Genomic DNA, 18,671 nt, shown 5'->3' with positions numbered 1-18,671 from the left:
TCAGAGGGGGGATAAGAAGTGATGGGTGTGTGGGGGAGGGAAAAATTGAGGATAAGATACGTAAAAACCACAGGATTTCAACTGTGTGCTGTGCTGCCAAAATCAGTCTCTAAAACCTGTTTTTAAGTTCTTGCTTAGGAAGGCCACAGTACCTTTTGGATCATTGTTTGCAGCTTTGAGATAGGAAGGAAATTACTGAAGCAGTATAACCAGACGTCTGCATTTGCTAAGCAAAAATTCTTTTTAAAATAGGGACAAAACAATTTTATTTCTGCTACAGGAATGTAATAGCAGCATGTGCTGGTATGGTACTGACATTCAGTATGCAATGAGACCTAGTTGATAGGGTTCATATTAGGGGTAGATTTTATGAAAAATATACACTATTTCATATTGTGAGATGCGTATTCAAAAATATTTGGATGCTTTATCCTGTGTTGACATTAAATTGAACACAAAATTACTTGACCACCATGTATTATGTGGTTGGGGTATTGCATTGCAGAAATGGGAGACTAAACAGACAAGGTAGTCTACTGAGTTTTTGTTCTCTAATGTGTGCAGTTCATGTTAGGGTATTTTGTCTTTGAAAATTGGTTCTGTCTGAATGGGAGCAATTCAGCAATTCCTATTTTTGTTCACTTGCTTCAGAAGTAAAGACTATAAATGGAAGAGGTCAACGTAAATTTTTACCATCACTATTCACTCTCCAGTCAAGTACAGCTATTGAACACTGCTTGCTAATGGAGTTGGTGAATCCTATCCAAAAGCTTCAAGGCCTTTTATGTTATAAGTTTCCTGCCAACATCTGAGAAATCATTGTTTGAAATAGTTGTCAGTTCTTTATTTTTTAAATCCTTCACTCTGTTAATTTATCTCTAGGAGTTCTAAAAGTAACCAAAGTAAAAAGAAAGGTCCTCGTACCCCTAGTCCTCCTCCTCCAGTACAAGAGGAAACTCCCCTAGGGAAAAAACACAAAGAAAAACATAAAGCAAAAGAACGTTCAGAAGAAAAGGCAAGGGAGGTGAAAGAGAGAGGGCGTGACTTCGAAAGGCACAAGGAGAAAAAAGAGAAGCAGAGGTAAGTTATGTTGTATTATGAGCTTTTAATGTAACGTAAACCTTGCTTTTAAAGCTGTCTTTTACAGAACACTGAATAATACAGGAGTTATACCTGTTTTGCCAACAACATTTTAGTACTCTTAAGTGTTTTAAGTTCATTATGTAGGTGAATCGATAGACTATAACTAACAGATGGGTAGATTTTAATTACATAACATAGTAAGTTTGTAAAATGCCCTTTTGGAAGATTCATTACTTCTCAGGAAGTTGGACCTTCACCTCTGGAGCAGGTCATTTGCCAAAATCTTTATCAAAGTCATCCACTTGTCTGATTGCCTACTTTTCTGAAATCTTAGAGGACTATTATCTTTATAAATTGGCAGTGGTATGTTTAAACTCTCTGTAATCTTCAGTAGGTTAAAGCATTCCTGAAGTAGTCAAAGACTACTGGGATTTTAGAATTGCTTCACTTTTGCATATGTACATATTTATATATTAACAAAAATGATGGACTGCTATGACTATTCCTATAATTTTCTGAAGCATAAGCATCCATTTAAGGTGAAAAATAAATAATCTGCATTTTTAAGTCTTGTGTTTTCTTGATGAAAATAGGGTACATGTTTGTAAGTCTTACTTTGTAACTGACATAGCAAAGAGTGGATGAACAGTGAATTTTGTATTTTTAATTGATTAAATAAATTATACCATATTTAATTTAAAGTATATTATTTCCCTCATGCTTGCACACTCCTTTACTGGAAGGAAGTCGCAAACAGTAGAAAAGAACATTCTAGGATTGAGACAGTGCTTGGCTTGTCACTGTACTATAATCAGGTATTGCTGCGGTGACTACAGCTTTTTGTTTCAGTATTGGATTTTTGTCTTTTTTTTCCCCTACATAATAAAAATGAAGTAGTAATGTCAAATCTGCCTGAAGTGCAGTGAGTGAAATAGTTGAAGGTTCTGACAGATTGCTTTCATTCAGTTGCAGCTGGGATTAGCCTTTAAAAATGCGAGTGAGATTGAGACTTCTCAAAGTTCCGATATTAGAGAAATTTTTAAATAAGTTAGCAATATATTTCTCCATTGATGGAAGTTCTATTTCACTGTCACGTGAAATATTAGGTAAAATTACAAGAAGATATTTTTGGTTTTACCATATTCTAGTTTTATATTTCACAGTCCAGCATAGCAAGAAATTTAGTGCATATTTTGCCTTCTTGAGTTTTGCTAGCTTAAGTTAATTTCATATGTGAAATTATAGATGGAACAAATGATTCTATAACATAATTCTTGATAGCGCAGTCACGAATTCTGTCTTGGAGGTGTTTGTAGTTTCTCAGAAATGTACTAATGCCATATTACACCTGTTAAACAAGCTGCTGTTTGTGTTTCCCAGGGATCCCTCTGAAAGCTCCCGTAGACAGAAGCGTTCTCCTAGTCCTGCAGATCATTCTGGCAGTAATTCTTCCCCTTCCAGGGAGTATTCACCACCTGCTGCAAGGCGAAGGCAAACCTCCCGAGCTCCAGCCAAGTCAACCACTCACAAACATAACTTCTCACCCTCTCGCAGGTGGGAGGTCAATTGCATGGATTTTATTACCCTTAGTACTAGTTTGGAGACTTCCTCTGTTGGTTTGACTACTTGTTTACACATGTCTGTTGTGAATATGTTTGTGCCTCAAACACTTGAACTCTGAGACTAGGGTTTTTTTGCCAAGTTACTACACTGAGGGTACCTGTCATGTCAAGAACACAAGTCATGGTGTGGGCTTTTATTTTTGAGTTCCTCTCAAATGTTTTGTCTTCAGGTAAAATCTCAGAAGTCTGATATGAGATGGAGTCTGCCTGTGATTCTTTGGGAACTTTTTTTTCCCTGCACCGTCCCCCTGGCTCTTCATATCTTTCTTGAGAAGCAGGCACAACTGGCTGAACAGTACAATATGAAGCTTCTTGCAGGAAGCTTTAAGGAAGATATCATGCTGCTAGTTCTAGGGACTTCAGAAAAAATTATTTACCACCCAATAAAAAGAATGGAGCAGGCTCCCTATTTTGGTCTGAAGAGTGTTAGCTTAGGTTTAGAATGGCAATGCTAAATACTACTGTAGTCCTATGTTTGAATAAAAAAAAGGGAGACATTCTTGCTTTCTGCACTTCTGTTGAAGGGTGGGGGAGAAGCTCGAGATGTCCTGTATATCTGCGTGCAGATAAAACAAGCAAAATAAAACCCATCCATTAAGCAGTCCTAAAGAGTTGTAAGCAGGCTCTTTTGCTGCTGTGGTGACTCAATTCAGCTGGAACAACACTGAGCTTTTTTAAGCTAGATGTCACTGATGGACATTTTCTATAATTGGATTCTTTATAGGGAAGACAGTAGAGCAGCCCCTTCCCCTGCAACTGGCAGTAGTACAGAGTCTGAAAAATACCTCTTCAGTACTCTTTGCTCTGCTTTTTTGCTAACTCCAGGGTCTAACTGACTTACTCCACTGTCCTGTTTTCATCTGGGATAGAGTTAATTTTCATCCTGGTAGCTGCTTACAGTGCTGTATTTTGGATTTAGCATGAGAATAATAAACACACCAATGTTTTATTTGTTGCTAAGTTGTGCTCACTCTTCGGTTCCCCATGCCCTGCCAGTAAGCAGATGCACAAAACGCTGGTGGGGATCATGGCCAGGACAGCTGACCTGAACTGGCCAAAAAAATATTCCTTACCATAGAGTGGCATGGTCAGTATATGAACTGGAGGGAGTTGGTCAGTGCCAATCACTGCTCAGGGATGGACTGGGCATCAGTTCTGGTGGGCAAATGTATTTTGCATCACATTTTCTCCTGGATTTTGTTCTTCTCTCTCTTTTTGTTATCTCCCCAATAGCAGTAAAATTGCTATTATTGTTATTGTCATTATTATGTTTTACTTTATTTCAATTTTTAAACTGTTCTTATCTCAACCCACAGGTTTTTTCAATTTTTTTCCGATTTTCCTCCCCGTCCCACTGGGGGGGGAAGTGGGAGTGAGTGAGCAGCTATGTGGTACTTAGTTGCCAGCTGTGGTTAAACCATGACATCCAGTATTTTGCTCATCATTGCCTGCTTCTATCAAGTGTTGTGCAAGAGAGTGTTAAATAGGGAAGATAAATGGGCCTTCCACTAGAAGCAGGAAAGGATATTTTAAATGTTTTGTCTTCTTACCATTGAAAGCCTTCCATGCAAGCCAATTTTGGTAACCCCCTGTTTCAAAATAATGGTTTCACAGGGAAAAGGAAATGTAGTCTTAGTGTAAAGACAGTAAGTCATGATAGTCTGCTGGATTCTGTCAGTTATGACTGACCCTGACAAAATTTTACTCTGATTGCTTTGGAAAATTTTGACTTCTCTAAATTGACAAGTCTGAAGTGCTTCAACAATCAAGTCAAGGTGCTTTCTTTAGTGAATATATCTGGTTTTGTAATGGAATCTGTGTTGTCTTTTACATTAAAAGCACATCCTTACAGACTTGAGTTCCTATCTCAGTTTGCCACTGATGTTTATTCGAAGTTACCAAACTGTACAGGACATTCAAAAGCAGGGACATAAAATTAAGCAGAATTTTTGGAGATGTGTTGTCCATGTGTGGCTTTTCTAACTCCTGCTCTTCTCTTTTTGGTCTCTGGAGTTTTATGAAGTGGAAGGGAGTTGGGAGTTAAGGGCAATGAATATTTTATGAGAAAAAGATACTTGCAAGTTATTTTGATGCTGATACGGGGAAAAAACCCCACTGCTGAGCCCAAAGACTAGAAGCGTCTGTTTGTCCACATCAGACTGTGCATGGGATAACATATTATGAGGAAATTTGTTTGCCGTTGTGTAAATGATATTTAATTAAGTGATGGGATTTTGAAGATCAGAGACATTCTGTGTACATTTTATTCTATCAGATATGAGTTTTCCCTGTTCGAGTAAACATTCACATTTGCTAAAATTTTAAGTAGCTGTGTGTATGGTTTTTCTGGATCCAAGTCTGAATTGGTTAAAGATCGATGCATATAGTAAAAGATGTTAAAAGTGTGTAAGAAGGAGACTACTGTTGCTTTCAAAAAAAATTCAGTGCTGTTGTAAACAAAAATTCCTCTTAGTAGCACTGTAAAAGTTATCTGCCTAATTTTACCATGACCTCCAAAAAGCATTTTATATTGAAGAAAACAGCGGTTCTTGATTTGGGGATGGGGGGGAAAATAATGTTTTTTTTTCTGACTCCTCCTTCTCTTCCCCAGGAAAGCATTCTGGTAGCTATGTAATATAATTTTGATTGGACAAATTGTTCTTGAATATTAAATAATAATAATTTAAAGATAAGCATATTTTGGAGGTGTATCCATGGCAACCTAGAGGGAAAACTGGTTTGATGTTTTGTGGAAACATCAGAGGGTAGAGAATAGGCAAATTATTTTAATTGCTTTTTCGTATGGTATGTTAAGAACCTATCAAGTCAAATTATTACACTCGTGCCTGTTCTAACTCTTTCTTGCAGATCTGCTTCCCCGTCAGGTCAGCATCATTCTCCCATATCCTCCAGACATCATTCCTCTTCATCACAGTCAGGTTCCTCTGTTCAAAGACATTCTCCTTCCCCACACCGCAAAAGAACTCCTTCTCCATCCTATCAAAGGACAACTTCCCCACCTGCAAGGCGATCATCTTCTCCCTATCCCCCACATTCTTCCTCCCCACCTCAGAGGAAGCGAAGTCCTTCAAGACACCGATCTCCTGGAAGAGAAAAGGGAAGACATGATCGCGATCGGACTTCACAGTCTCATGATAGACGCCACGAAAGGCGGGATGGTATGAATAAAAAATGACACTTCAGAATAATTTTTATTTGTTGGTAAATTGCATTTTGAAATTCGATTTTCAAATCATTGAAAATGTTTTGCCTGCACCCATCCCAGTGTCTAGGGGTGAAGAAAATACCAGCTGTATTTACTCTTCCTATGCTGTTGGTGGTGTTTTCAGGGACAGTGCATAGGAATATTCCTGATAGGACTGCTTATGTAGGCTAGACTGATTGTAAAGATAGTGTAGGTGTGTATCTAGGTCGTTCTTATGTAGTGCAGCGATGGTGTCAGTTTGGTAAGTAGTTTTCTCAGCAGGATACTCATAAGTAACTCTTTTCTGTGAGGTGCCCAAATCCAGTCCTCACTGATTGCTCTGTCTATTGTCTTTTTAATTGACATTAAATGAGGTGCGTGCAAAGAAACAGTCATTCCCTCGAGAAATCTGTAGAACTGGTGGAGCAATATGTGATGAGCAAACATGCTGTTTCTCTCAGGAGACACATTACAAAGAGTACATATGTCAGCTTTATTTTATACTGGCTTGTCTTGCTGTAGTAGTAGTATTATAAATATGTAATTACAAAAAAACCAAACAAACTTTAGCAGGGCATTGAGGCCTTGCAAGTGGTCTAAATACAGCACAAATTTTCTGGAAGCATGTGTAGAAAATGAGAGGAACCTATGATTGCAAAAAGTAATGATCCTACCTTAAAGTTATTGAAATGTGCTTACTCTTTAGTATGTTTGAATTTTTTTTAGTTACACTCACTGTCTTTTGAACAGTCAGATATTTGTAGAGATTTGTATACACAGTAAGATCTTTAAAGCTTACTGAATGTGTAGATAGATTTCTAACACGATCTTCTCTGATTTACATATTAATTTTGATTCACTGTGTGTGATAAGTATTTTTTACTGTATTATTTTAGTGTTGCGTGCTAAGTTTTTGCTTGCTCTGATCAAGCTAGGTGTATAACATTCTTTTAAACATTTTACAGAAACTAGAGGGAAAAGAGAAAAAGAAAGAGAAACAAGAGATGACCGTGATTATGACCAAGAGCAGAGTACCTCCAGGGATCATAGAGATGACAGAGAGTCTCGTGATGGAAGAGATCGGAGGGACACAAGAGACAACAGAGATCGGAGGGAGCCAAGGGAATCCAGAGATACTCGAGACTCCAGAGATACGAGGGATTATAGCAGAGATACCAAAGACAGTCGTGATCAGAGAGACTCACGCTCCACACGGGATTCCCATGACTACAGAGACAGAGAGAGTCGTGATGCCCATAAGAAGGATGACCAGTATCAAGAGGACTTGCGCAGCTATGGAAGGTCCCATGGCAGAGAGGAGAGCTCTCGTGCTGAAACAAGGAATGATTCCAGAAGTGAGTCCAGAAATGAGAGCAGAAGTGATAGAACTGGCAGAAGTCGAGGCAGAGGGCCAGAATTATCTGACAAAGGTATTGTATAATTTTAAAAATTCACGTGTCCCTATCATTAGAGATTGAACATTTGCATTCATACTGCCTTTTTAATATTTGCTATAGAAGCCAGGTAGTTCAAGCTTTTAAAATTATGTTCAGTTCTATTGCTGTTAAATTAAAAATACTGTTGAAATTACAGCACTTCTGTGTTCTCCATTCATTAAAGTAGCATAACATGGATTTTCTGCCATGCCATTTTAAAACAAACCCTAACTGTTACACCACTCTAATGTTTCTGCAACCCTGAGTTTTCCCCTGGGTAGCGAGGTTTTTGTCTTCTTTCAAAAGCAACCACATGGCTTAATACCTGAAAACCATTTTTCACACACACCCACGTCTCTCCACCACACCCCTCCGTCCCTTCTTGATTTATCCCCCAAAAAATGGGATTTTAATCTTTGGCAATATTTTTACAAGCCTGATGCACTTTAAAAAATAGTTTCGCTTACCACCTTTTAATCATTCTGTAATACTTTTTGCTTTTTCAGGCTTATTGTGACATTTTCATGAGGGAGATGACATGCAATTTTTACAGGAAAAGGGATCTCTGCTTTCTCTGATTATTCTTGCTGTGCTATCTGCAAGCTTACATCCTACTCAGAATAAATGTGAACTGGCTTTTGGACTGTTATATTTCTAGTCAGGAGACTTTGTACTATGACCAGGGGCTGGTGATTTAGAAAGTCTTGATTTTGCAGTTTAAAAATAAGAACTTTACGATTAAAACATGAAATTTGATTTCTTGGTTAAGTAGAATTTGACGCTACAATCCCTGTCCATGAACTGCTAATTCAAGTTTATTAGGTATTATTGCTTTGGTTGGTATAAATATCAGTGGATTTCCTTACATGTGGAAGCTCATGTTTTATGTTGCTACATCTCTATTAGGAAGTCGAGGGACTAGAGGATCCCAGGTTGATGGTCACAGCAGTAGTGGAAACTACCATGACAGCTGGGAATCAAGGAGTAGCTATGCTGATCGGGATCGCTATGACAGTCGAGATCAAGCAAGGGATTCCTCCTTTGAAAGAAGACATAGTGAAAGGGATAGACGTGACAACAGAGAAAGAGGTATTCTAATATACATTTTGACATGTACATGTGTAGTCAAATGTATAGGTATATGTATACATGTGTATGTTTCTCTCTCCCTCCTTTTTCCTTTCTTGTTCTTTCTCCACATCACCGATTCATAAATAACTCATTTGACAGCATACACCAACACTAGTCCTGTTCTTGATATAAGTTAACTTCTGTAGTAAGATCTTCCATTGGCAATGTGTGCATGAATACTGTGTCCTTTCTCCGGATGGCTGTATTTTGGAACCATCTGTGATTATTCATCCAAGTAGTCTTTACACAAACTATACTTCTTCAAGGAATTTCATTGCTTTGAATGGGTTGTGTTTCCCTTTGGGGGGAAAAATAGAGAGCTTGAATTGAAAATTTATTGTCTTCTTCCTTAAAAATTTAGACCACTTCTGTAAGAGTAAATCCTTCACTGAATTGCAGTTCAAGACACAGTTTCCATAATTAGACCACAGTTCTAACATTTGTCATTCTGAGAAAAATTGAGATAGATTTGGATTGGTACTTAGTTCTCTGATATGTAAAGAATCTTTTTAGTGTGATTTTAAAATGCAAGCTTGCAAAATTGAGCTGTCTTTCTTCAACTAGGGCAAATATGTAAGTGTTCCAAACAACCACTGAAACAGCACTTCAGAAAGTGAAGTCATGTAAGAAGTGCTGACTATGCACATCTAATTGTCTAATACACTTGCAATATTTGATTCATTCAAGACTTCCATATAGATGTTTTTTCAACAAAACTGACATAATGAATAAGAGTTACAGGACTTCTTTATAAAATCTAATACTTAGTATGCATAGTAAATCATGTTACAATGTTATAGGCACCATTAAAAGAATGTGAAACCTGTTCAACGAACCGACTGCATGGATTGATGATTTCCCTTTTTAAAAAAGAAGTGTTATATCCATGGCAGAAATGTCACTCAAGTCGGCTTTTAATTTTACCTGGTAACAGGGGAGCACTAAATCATTGTTAATTCACTCAGAGATTAAAATTGATTACACCAATGGAAATGCACACTTTATTGATTTAGTACTGTCCAGACTCCTCCTATTCCTGCCTGGTTGACATTGTCTCAGTTTACTGCAAAGTGCACTCTCAGCCTCAGAGTAATGGACTGAAAAATACCAACGTCATTCATGCCATTTTTTGCTCTTTTGTAAAGTGCTCTTAATATATATTGTAGGAAAATAGTTTCATTGATTTGTTGTGGCTCAAATACTACTAACGTGAGCATAGAAATTTCCATGAAGTGGGCAAAACTTATAGAAAAACTCAAAAAATATCCAAAATGTAATTAATAATATGTAGGTAAGTCTGTGGAGAGTAAGTACAATTAGATTGCACTGTCCTTCTGGATCAGTAATTTTCTACATCTGTTTAGTTTTCCCTTTGACTCTAATCTACTGTTTGAAAAATAAAAAACTCAGATTCTAAAGCTGTTAAGACTCTGCAGTGAATACATATGAAAAATTTTAGCAGTTCTACTTCCCGTATCTCGTCCTTGCTTCTCTCTTTCTTGTGGGTTTGGTTGTGTATTTCTGTGCAGGAACCTCCTTCAGTGATGAGATGGGCCATTATTTCTTATTTTGCAGAAGCTTTTACTATGTATTATAAATAGTCTGAGTACTTGTAAAGCACATGACTCCTGATAGGTTTAGGAAGTCAGATTTTTATGCATAAGTCTTAACATTTCGTATATATGTCATTCACAGCTTTTTGAGGTTTTATACCAGATTTGGAATCACTGAGTAATACAATAGTAATAGCTAGGCTCTTAAATATATATTTATATTCTGAAGCCATCCAGAAAAATCTGGTAGAAAATAAATTCTTTTTTTGGTAATTATCAGAGGAAAGCTCATTCCCTAAATATTGAAAAATCTTTCAAAATTAGTTCTGCTTTTTGTCTTCTTTCGTCCCCAAAGGGAATTCTCAAGTTTCTGCAGGGAGTTTATGCAAACCAATATCTAGATTGCCACAACAAAGGCTCTTGTGTTTTTATTAGTGTAGTGGAAGCAGTGTGTATCCCTTTAACACTCGGTAATCCAACCTGCTTCTCTTTGCAGACCAGAGGGCAAGCTCACCGGTACGACATCAAGGACGAAGTGATGATCTCGAGCGGGATGAAAGAAGAGAAGAGCGAAGGGTGGATCGGTCTGATGATAGGAGAGATGAAAGGGCCCGGGAGAGAGAGCGAGAAAGGGAGAGGGACCGAGAAAGGGAAAGAGAAAGAGACCGGGAAAGAGAAAGGGAGAAAGAAAGAGAGTTGGAACGAGATCGTGCTCGGGAACGGGAGAGGGAGAGAGAACGGGACAAAGACAGGGATCGCGAGCGGGACCGAGACAGGGACCATGACAGGGAAAGGGAACGAGAGAGGGAGAGGGAGAAGGAGCGGGAGCGGGAGCGTGAGGAACGCGAAAGGGAGCGAGAACGAGAAAGAGATCGGGAGCGGGAACGCGAAAGGGAGAGAGGTCGAGACAGAGATAAAGAAAGAGACCGCCAAAGAGACTGGGATGACAAGGAAAAAGGAAGGGAAGACCGCAGGGATAAGAGAGAAGATATCCGAGAAGAAAGAAGCTCAAGAGATGTCCATGAGGAAAGAAAATCCAAGTGAGTGGATCTAAGCATTACTTCAGTCAAAGGAGAAAAAAAAAGGGCAGTCTTTTACTGTTGAATTCTTTAAGTTAGTAAACAGGGGAGGGTCATAAGGGAGAAAACATCCTGTTTATGCAGGGGCCTGGTCTGGAGCCATGTCTCCCCTGCATCTGCGTGGCACATACTGGGGGCCCCCAAATCAGTACTATGCTGGTGAAGTCAATCTGATGTTTTGTTAGTGCTGAATCATGGAGCTACTCAGGAGCTAACAATGGTGGCAGACGATGTCATTTTCCCTTCCAAGTCTGCTTGCATGGTCTTGTCTCTAGTAATGCTTGCATTCTTGGAAGCAAAATAGAAGACTGTGGTACCTTTTGAAGCCTGAAAGTCAAATAGCAGCTAACTAGGTCAGGGTTTGTGACTTTATTCATCAAATTTCTGTGGAACATGCATTACCCTTTGCACTACTATATTTTCAATACCAGAAGGCTACCAGTGAAGGGCTGAACAATATCCCAGGTTCATGTGTGGTGCTTCCTTTAAGTGTGTAGCACTGATTTGCTTTTTGCTTTTTTTTGATTTAGTGCAATAAAATTCTCATTGTTCCATTAGTAATGAGCAAAACAGTGTTGCCCTTGTGATTGCTTTGCTTGGAAATAAGTAGTAGCTTTTGTGTGAGGGAACTGTGGATTCCTATAAATAATCTAATATGGATTCTCCCTCATTCCACAGGGGGATGAAGTAAGCAAGCACCTGAGTGGGGTCTTAGTTTCCAGCTGGGGTCAGCTTGCTGCAAGGATCATTGCCACAGGAAAAATTGACCTTTATAGTCTTTTGTAACTTTTTGGCAAAATGTAGTTGCCTTAAATCTTTGAATTTTGGTTTAAGGCATCTTACCCTATGCTCAAAAAACTGATCATACTTTCAGTTTTGGAATAATAGCTTAAAAAACTACAGAGCTTCCTGGCATCTTTAAATGTATTGTCTTCTATATGAGGTGCTTAGACTTCAGGGATTGTATTGATGATAAATTCAGAGATTCTTGAAGAACTTTGATGGTACATATTTGTTCTGCAGGAAGCGTCACAGAAACGAAAGCAGTCCAAGTCCTCGTCAGTCACCCAAACGTCGCCGTGATCACTCTCCTGATAGTGATGCTTACAACAGTGGAGATGATAAAAGTAAGTGGGAGTAGGCTGTCTGCAGCTGGATCCAGCTTACCCTGTGTCTATGGAAAATAACTTGCAATCTGAAATAGAAAAACACGGGGAAAGTTTTTTTAAGTGTCCTCCCCGTATTTTTATGAGCACTGCCATTTGTCTGAATCCTTGTTTGTCTTTTGTCACTGTGTGTTGTGTCTGTCAGGTGATAGTGTCTTCCACATCTGCTGTTTAAGATGCATGTTTACCAAAATGGAAATAGCCTGTTACTGCTGCAGCAGTAGAAAAAATTTAGGAAATCTAACTGAAGTAATGGATTATATGTTTTAATTGACACTTTATTTGGCATGCAGAAGATACCAAATGCTCACACTTTCTCCTTCCTAAACAATAGAAGTACATTCTTTTTCACATTTTGTAGATGAAAAGCACAGACTGCTGAGCCAGGTTGTGCGGCCACAGGAATCCCGGTCACTGAGCCCCTCTCATGTTACAGAAGAGCGGCAGAGTCGCTGGAAAGAAGAAGAGCGAAAATCGGACAGAAAGGAAAGTTCCCGGCGTTATGAAGAACCGGAGTTTAAAGAGAGGGTTTCTTCAGCTGATAAGCAAAGAGAGCAACCAGATGCTTCAGAAGGCTCCCGGTCCAGGGTTCAGGAAAATCTTGGACACCGTCCCTCTGAAGAAAGAGATGCTTCTGATAGAATGCATGATGACAGCAAGAAGAAGTCTAAGGTACAGAAAAAGGCCACAAAGAAGAAGAAAGATGATGACAGTGGGGTGGAAAGGTATGCTAATGAACCGACAACTGAGGAAAGCCAGGTCTTTTCACCCAAGAAAGGTCAAAAAAGGAAAAATGTAGAGAAAAAGCGGAAGAGATCCAAGGGTGATTCTGAAGTTTCTGATGAAGAAATTGTTCCACACCATAAAAAGAAAAAAGGCCCAAGAACCCCTCCTGTAACTAAAGATGAATTGGTTGAAGCACCACCTGAGAAAGCTGTGGCAGAAGTCCCCACAAAAAGAGAAGATACAACATTTAGTGACTGGTCAGATGAAGATGTTCCTGAACGTGGTGATATTGTTGTTCCAGAAAGAAGCACTGATGATTCCCATAGAAAAAGTCACAGGACAAGGGGAGAAAAAGTGGAAGCCCCTCATGTTACTATAGAGGATGGACCACACCGTAAACCTGTGGATCAGAAGCGCAGCAGCAGCCTTGGTAGCAATCGGAGCCATGCCTCGAGCAGACTTAGATCCCCTTCCAATGAGTCAGCACATCGCAGTGGAGATGACCAGACTGGACGGAAGAGGATCCTGCACAGTAGCTCTAGAGACAGGGATAGGGACAGGGACAGAGAGAAGAAAAGCTTAGAAATCACTGAACGGAAGTCCAGAATCGATCAGTTGAAACGAGGGGAACCCAGTCGCAGCACATCTTCAGGTAAAAAGATACATTTTAGTGAGACTGACTGTCATTCTGTGTACAAATCCCAGATCATTCTTGCATGGCTCTAAGTACCGTGACAGGAGAGGGAGGTGCCATTCACTGTAAAACTGAATGAATTAAGAGTCCTGCAAGTGTTACCACACTTGAGAAGCTGATCCTCAGCGGGCAGGATTACCATTTTGTTTATACCAAAACCGTTGACTCGGATTCAGTTCATTCTGTCTGGGGAATAAAGTAATTTGTAGGACAAAAAACCTCATGGAAAGAGAAAATGCTTGTGCTAACAGAACACTGAGGTAGTTTTATCATCTAAATTATGTGCTTAAATTCATTATTAGCATTACCTTTTATATGGAAATTCCTGAAATTATGCAAAATTAGGTAAATCTGTCGTGGTTCTTGTTAGGCATACTTTCAATGCACATGGAAATCATCTTTGTCCCAAATCAAAATAATGACAGTTGACTTGTTTTATTTGTGCACTTCATGTATAAAAAAATAGGTAAAATATTTTAAAATTTAAACAGCATCACTAGGGAAATATATTCCTCCTAAAGCATTTCTACTCTCTCTTCTCCTCATGGTTACATGCCTGAAATTATTTTTCTGAATTCATCATTTGCTAACTAAGGCATTCTTAGCTTTTAGAAAACATGTTTTGAAAAATATGAACTTTGAGGTGATTCTTTTTTTTTTCCCTTGCCTAAATTTCTGAGTTAAGATTGTGTACCTTCAGTTTGGCTTCTGTCTTAGTAAAAAGTAGCCACTGCAATTCTTTTTTGGAACTGGGAGAAGTTACCTCATGTTTAAGTGATTCTAAATCTATAGGGAGTTTGAAAGCATTATTTGTTTAAGATGATGCTTTTGAGAAATATACTTTCATACTTGAATATTTAAAATGTTTTGGGTAGTAAAATTACATTTATGTGTCATAGTCATGCTTATATTTAAAATATTTTATCCAGATCGTCAAGATTCAAGAAGCCACAGTTCAAGAAGAAGTTCTCCTGAATCAGATCGTCAGGTCCATTCCAGATCTGGGTCCTTTGATAGCAGGGAAAGGCTTCAGGACCGAGATCGACATGACCATGATCGAGAACGAGAGAGAGACAGGAGAGAGGGAAGACAGAGAGACTGGGACCGAGATGTTGACAAAGACTGGCCAAGGAGCCGGGAACGAGAGAGACTCAGAGAGCGAGAGAGGGATAGGGAGAAAAGACGGGAGCTGGAGAGAGAGAGAGACAGACAACTACCTGATACTGCTGAAAGAGAGAGAGAGAGAACTCTTGACACCTCTTCTCAAAAGGAATCAACAAAGCATAGTGAAACAAAACTGGACAGAGATCATGAAAAGGAGTTTGATGGAGTTTGTCGGGATTCAGCAGCTTCAGAGAAGGAAAAAACAGACAAGGATTTAGGACCTTTACAAGGTTTTGAAGATGGAAATGAGGCCGAAAAGGTAGAGAGTTTAGAAGGTGAGATATTCTGGGAAAGAACCCAGGCTGACAAATATTTTATTCTTTCTCTGTTAGCATTGTGCTGAACTGAGCTATATCAGAATAATTTTCTACTCAAAGTTTTGTTGGCTCCAGCTTCTCTACCATGGAAGCAGACACAATAAGAGAAATCTGATGAGCATCTTCCATAGTGTTAATTGCTGTTAGTGTTGTCTGTTAATTTCTAAAGAAGTCTTGAGGAAAAGAAGCATAAGTTATCTAAGATATAATTTCACCAAGGTGTAATGTTTCTGAATAGGCAGTTTGCTAAAGGATAACATGGACATTTCATTGCCTGGTTATCTCATTGTAAGATCTATTTCTTATTTTGGAAGCGATAGGTAATGAGTGAAGGGAAAAAAAAATGTTGACTTGGAACTGTTCTTTGGGGCTTTTTTCTGCAGAACCCTATTATCATAGAAATGGTTGTCTGATCAGTAGGTGAAACATATGTATGGCGTGGCACAACAGTCCAAAAATAGCTTTCCTGAGGTAAATGTGGCTTCAGTTTGCTGGCCCTATTGATCCTGGGGAAGATGAGCTTAGGATTGATAAATAAAGTAAGTAAGGGGCAAACAACTGACAGACTTTAAGAGTTTGTCACATGGATTAGAAACTTGAGCTTTGCGTGGATAGGAAGTTGGGAAGTACTTCTAACCCATATCAACAACAGGAAAGAAATGAGTCTAAACCCAGAGTAACTGGTATATGGTATGGTTATGCTAATTGTGTTTGCATTCTTAATAAGAATTATTTGTAGTGTTAATTGTTAATTTGGGCAGTTAAATACTGTCTCAAGAGGATGATGAGAAATATTTGTTACTTGTGTCCCCTTTATGCTTACTCACAAAGTGATCATTAGGGTTGACCAGTACAATAGAGAAAATTCCATTTATGGAGATTATCTGTGAAGTGGAAGCACTTGACAAAGATCATATTTAGAGTGAGCCTCAGAAGATCTACTCTGTCTTGCTATAATAGACAGATCAACTATTTTTAAGCTAGAGGAAAGGAGTGGTACATGAGTAAATCTGAGACTACAGTGTGGTAGCTTCAGAAGAGAGATAATGAAAGGCTATTCTTAGATACATTACCTGTTTCCAAGAGGGCACCTGTAACTAAACAGGCTGTGGATGTTAAATGTGTTCTTAGGTTCAGCCTTTCAGCAGACTTCTGAGTATTTTAGTGTGTATTCTTTTGTCTGTTTTTCAAAGATTGTGTTCTAAATTCTCTGAAAATTATCATCTGTGGGAAGTTATGGTATATTTAGGATTTTTTTTTTTTAGAAAGATATCTCTTGTAAAATATGAGATGGCATTCTATTTTATTAAAGCATGCTATATATAGCATGCTTTATGATTTTCTAAGGTTTAGTGTATTTCATTGTCTTTCATTAGTTTGTAACTCCTGTTTACATCGTTCCTTTTAGCTGAGTAGTGTGTTGAGTGTTTAACGCAGAATTATTCTGAAAGTATATCTCCACAAAAGAGTGGTAAAAGTAATGATAGGATTATAGTCCAGAAATTATCAAACTTTGACTCAAAGTTAAAATTTTTATGTATTTTACAATTATGAATTATTATTTTTAATTGCTTAATACACCAAATTTTTTAATGGGTCCAAACAGGTAGTACTGGTGAGCTGGTGTATCTAGTGTGGATGCAGAAGGTGGATCATACAGGCAGTGAATATTTCAAGTTGTAAGACACAAAATGAAATTTGGTGCAGAACACCTTACTTTCCTTTCTAAAAAGGAAAATCTTGTTAGAAAATTAAATACAATTTCCAAGTCTGATAATGTTAAGGAGGTTATCTGGTATTTACTTGGATGAATTACTGTAGTATATATTCTAACAAAATGCGTCAGGATATAATAAAATTATTGTAATGTTTTGAACCTTAATGTGTTTGCTCTAGGAGTGGGCTTAATTAATGAGTAAGATGCTATATACTTCCTCCAAACCATTACCAGGTGGTCTGAGTAGTTAATTTATGTTCCGCTAGCATGTATTTTATTTGCTTTTTCCATGCTGATTTTTAGGTTAATTGAGGTGATTTTATTTTTTTCTTCTCCCTCTGTAGCTTTTATGAAGGCAAGCCAAAAAAAAGTGAGGGGGGAACTTAAAATGGAAGCAGGTTCCCTTCTGGCTAAGGGAGCTGGAAGATATTAGAATAGTAATCCACAGGGGAGGATCCTCATAATTTCTGTCCAGTTTGTGTGGCACAACTCATTGCCAGTACCATGGTGCGGAACCGTAGGAAAGCCTGAGTTTAGAACAATAGGATTTTTGAATGCTCGAGTCAGATCTTTCAGTCTTGGAGGTGACAGAATTCCTTCAGATGTTCCTTTTGTGAGAGGCAAAATACAATGTTTGAGTGTCTTGTGTTCACAAGTCTTAAGGAACGTTTCCACATACAACACTGGTATCTGTAATACACATATACTGTCTGGATGGATGGGAGGGTAACAACAAGTAGAGGAAGTTGACATGGCTTAAAAGCTCTTTTTGTGACTTCCGCAAAGAGTCTAAAAACTCTGCATGATTTTTTCATTCAGGATATCTATTACCTTTTTGTAAAAGTTTGGAGTTTTGTTACTTCTTGAGCCTTGGGACTGAATCTTGAATTTAGATTAATGTGCAAAAGCACCTGAAAGACTTTGTGGCACTAACTTAGATTTATATTATAAATTACGTGTCAGATACCAGATAATCAACATGTTTCTTGTGAATATGGCCATCTGTGTGCAGTTTGACTAGTACTGCACCAAAAAAAAAATGACTGATGTACGTAAAATTCAAACTGCCACATTGTGTATGGGAGAAATAACTTCTGTGAGTTAATGCCTGGTTTTATGTTGAATATGCTTGTCCCTAAAAGCTAACAGTTTAGTTTACTAAACATTTTTTGTCTTCAGGCAGCTTAAAGTGTGTTTAGAAAACAAATATGATTGCTTTAAAGTGACAGTATGTATCTGTCTCTGTAGGAGGAGAGGATGAAACAAAGACTAATGATGTACAGTCACTGGGTTCTGGTGCTGGAGAATATGAGCCAATCAGTGATGATGAACTGGATGAAATTCTGGCAGGTGATGCTGAAAAGCGTGAGGATCAACAGGAGGATGAGAAGATGCCTGGTAAAAGTATATCAACCCCCCTTTATGATTATTTTAATATAAAGAATAGATCAGTTTGTATATAATGCTGTTGTGATGTTGACAGTATTTCTGAATTAGGAGTGCAGTTTATGATCAGATTCTATCTGTGCTTCTGTGTTTTCCAAATGGATTGGGAAGCATGGGATCTTCTAATTGTCTTAAGTTCAGTTCGGTAATCTGGGTTGTATGATCAGTGTTTGTATTTTCTGTGATAAATGTACTAGAGAAACACAATAAATAGTATATCTTTCTTTTGAAAAAAAAAAATAAATCCAGCATCCAGAGTTGAAATAGTTACTAGTTTTTTAAGCATTTAATTTCAGTCTGTTTTAGCATGTTTAGTTGTACTGTAACTTTTG

The 18,671-nt window shown here is 38.2% G+C and overlaps 1 protein-coding gene across 5 annotated transcripts in view; it reads left to right on the top strand.

Moving 5' to 3' along the window:
- The window catches only part of ZC3H13 (zinc finger CCCH-type containing 13), a 46,867-nt gene that overhangs the window by 22,848 nt on the left and 5,348 nt on the right, over positions 1–18,671 (top strand). For 4 of the 5 annotated variants that reach the window (XM_064645707.1, XM_064645705.1, XM_064645708.1 and 1 more), the window contains 10 exons: positions 883–1,080; positions 2,464–2,637; positions 5,574–5,884; positions 6,876–7,340; positions 8,253–8,435; positions 10,527–11,070; positions 12,133–12,236; positions 12,637–13,653; positions 14,625–15,134; positions 18,142–18,297. In XM_064645707.1, coding sequence (XP_064501777.1) covers positions 883–1,080; positions 2,464–2,637; positions 5,574–5,884; positions 6,876–7,340; positions 8,253–8,435; positions 10,527–11,070; positions 12,133–12,236; positions 12,637–13,653; positions 14,625–15,134; positions 18,142–18,297 — 3,662 coding nt within the window. The remainder of the gene's footprint in view (positions 1–882; positions 1,081–2,463; positions 2,638–5,573; positions 5,885–6,875; positions 7,341–8,252; positions 8,436–10,526; positions 11,071–12,132; positions 12,237–12,636; positions 13,654–14,624; positions 15,135–18,141; positions 18,298–18,671) is intronic. The other variant, XM_064645706.1, reaches the window with a different exon arrangement.

Source organism: Pseudopipra pipra, chromosome 2 (assembly GCF_036250125.1).
Source record: "Pseudopipra pipra isolate bDixPip1 chromosome 2, bDixPip1.hap1, whole genome shotgun sequence".
Lineage (NCBI taxonomy): Eukaryota > Metazoa > Chordata > Aves > Passeriformes > Pipridae > Pseudopipra > Pseudopipra pipra.
The sequence above is the reverse complement of the archived record's forward strand: the minus strand, read 5'-3'. Positions and strand labels throughout refer to the sequence as shown.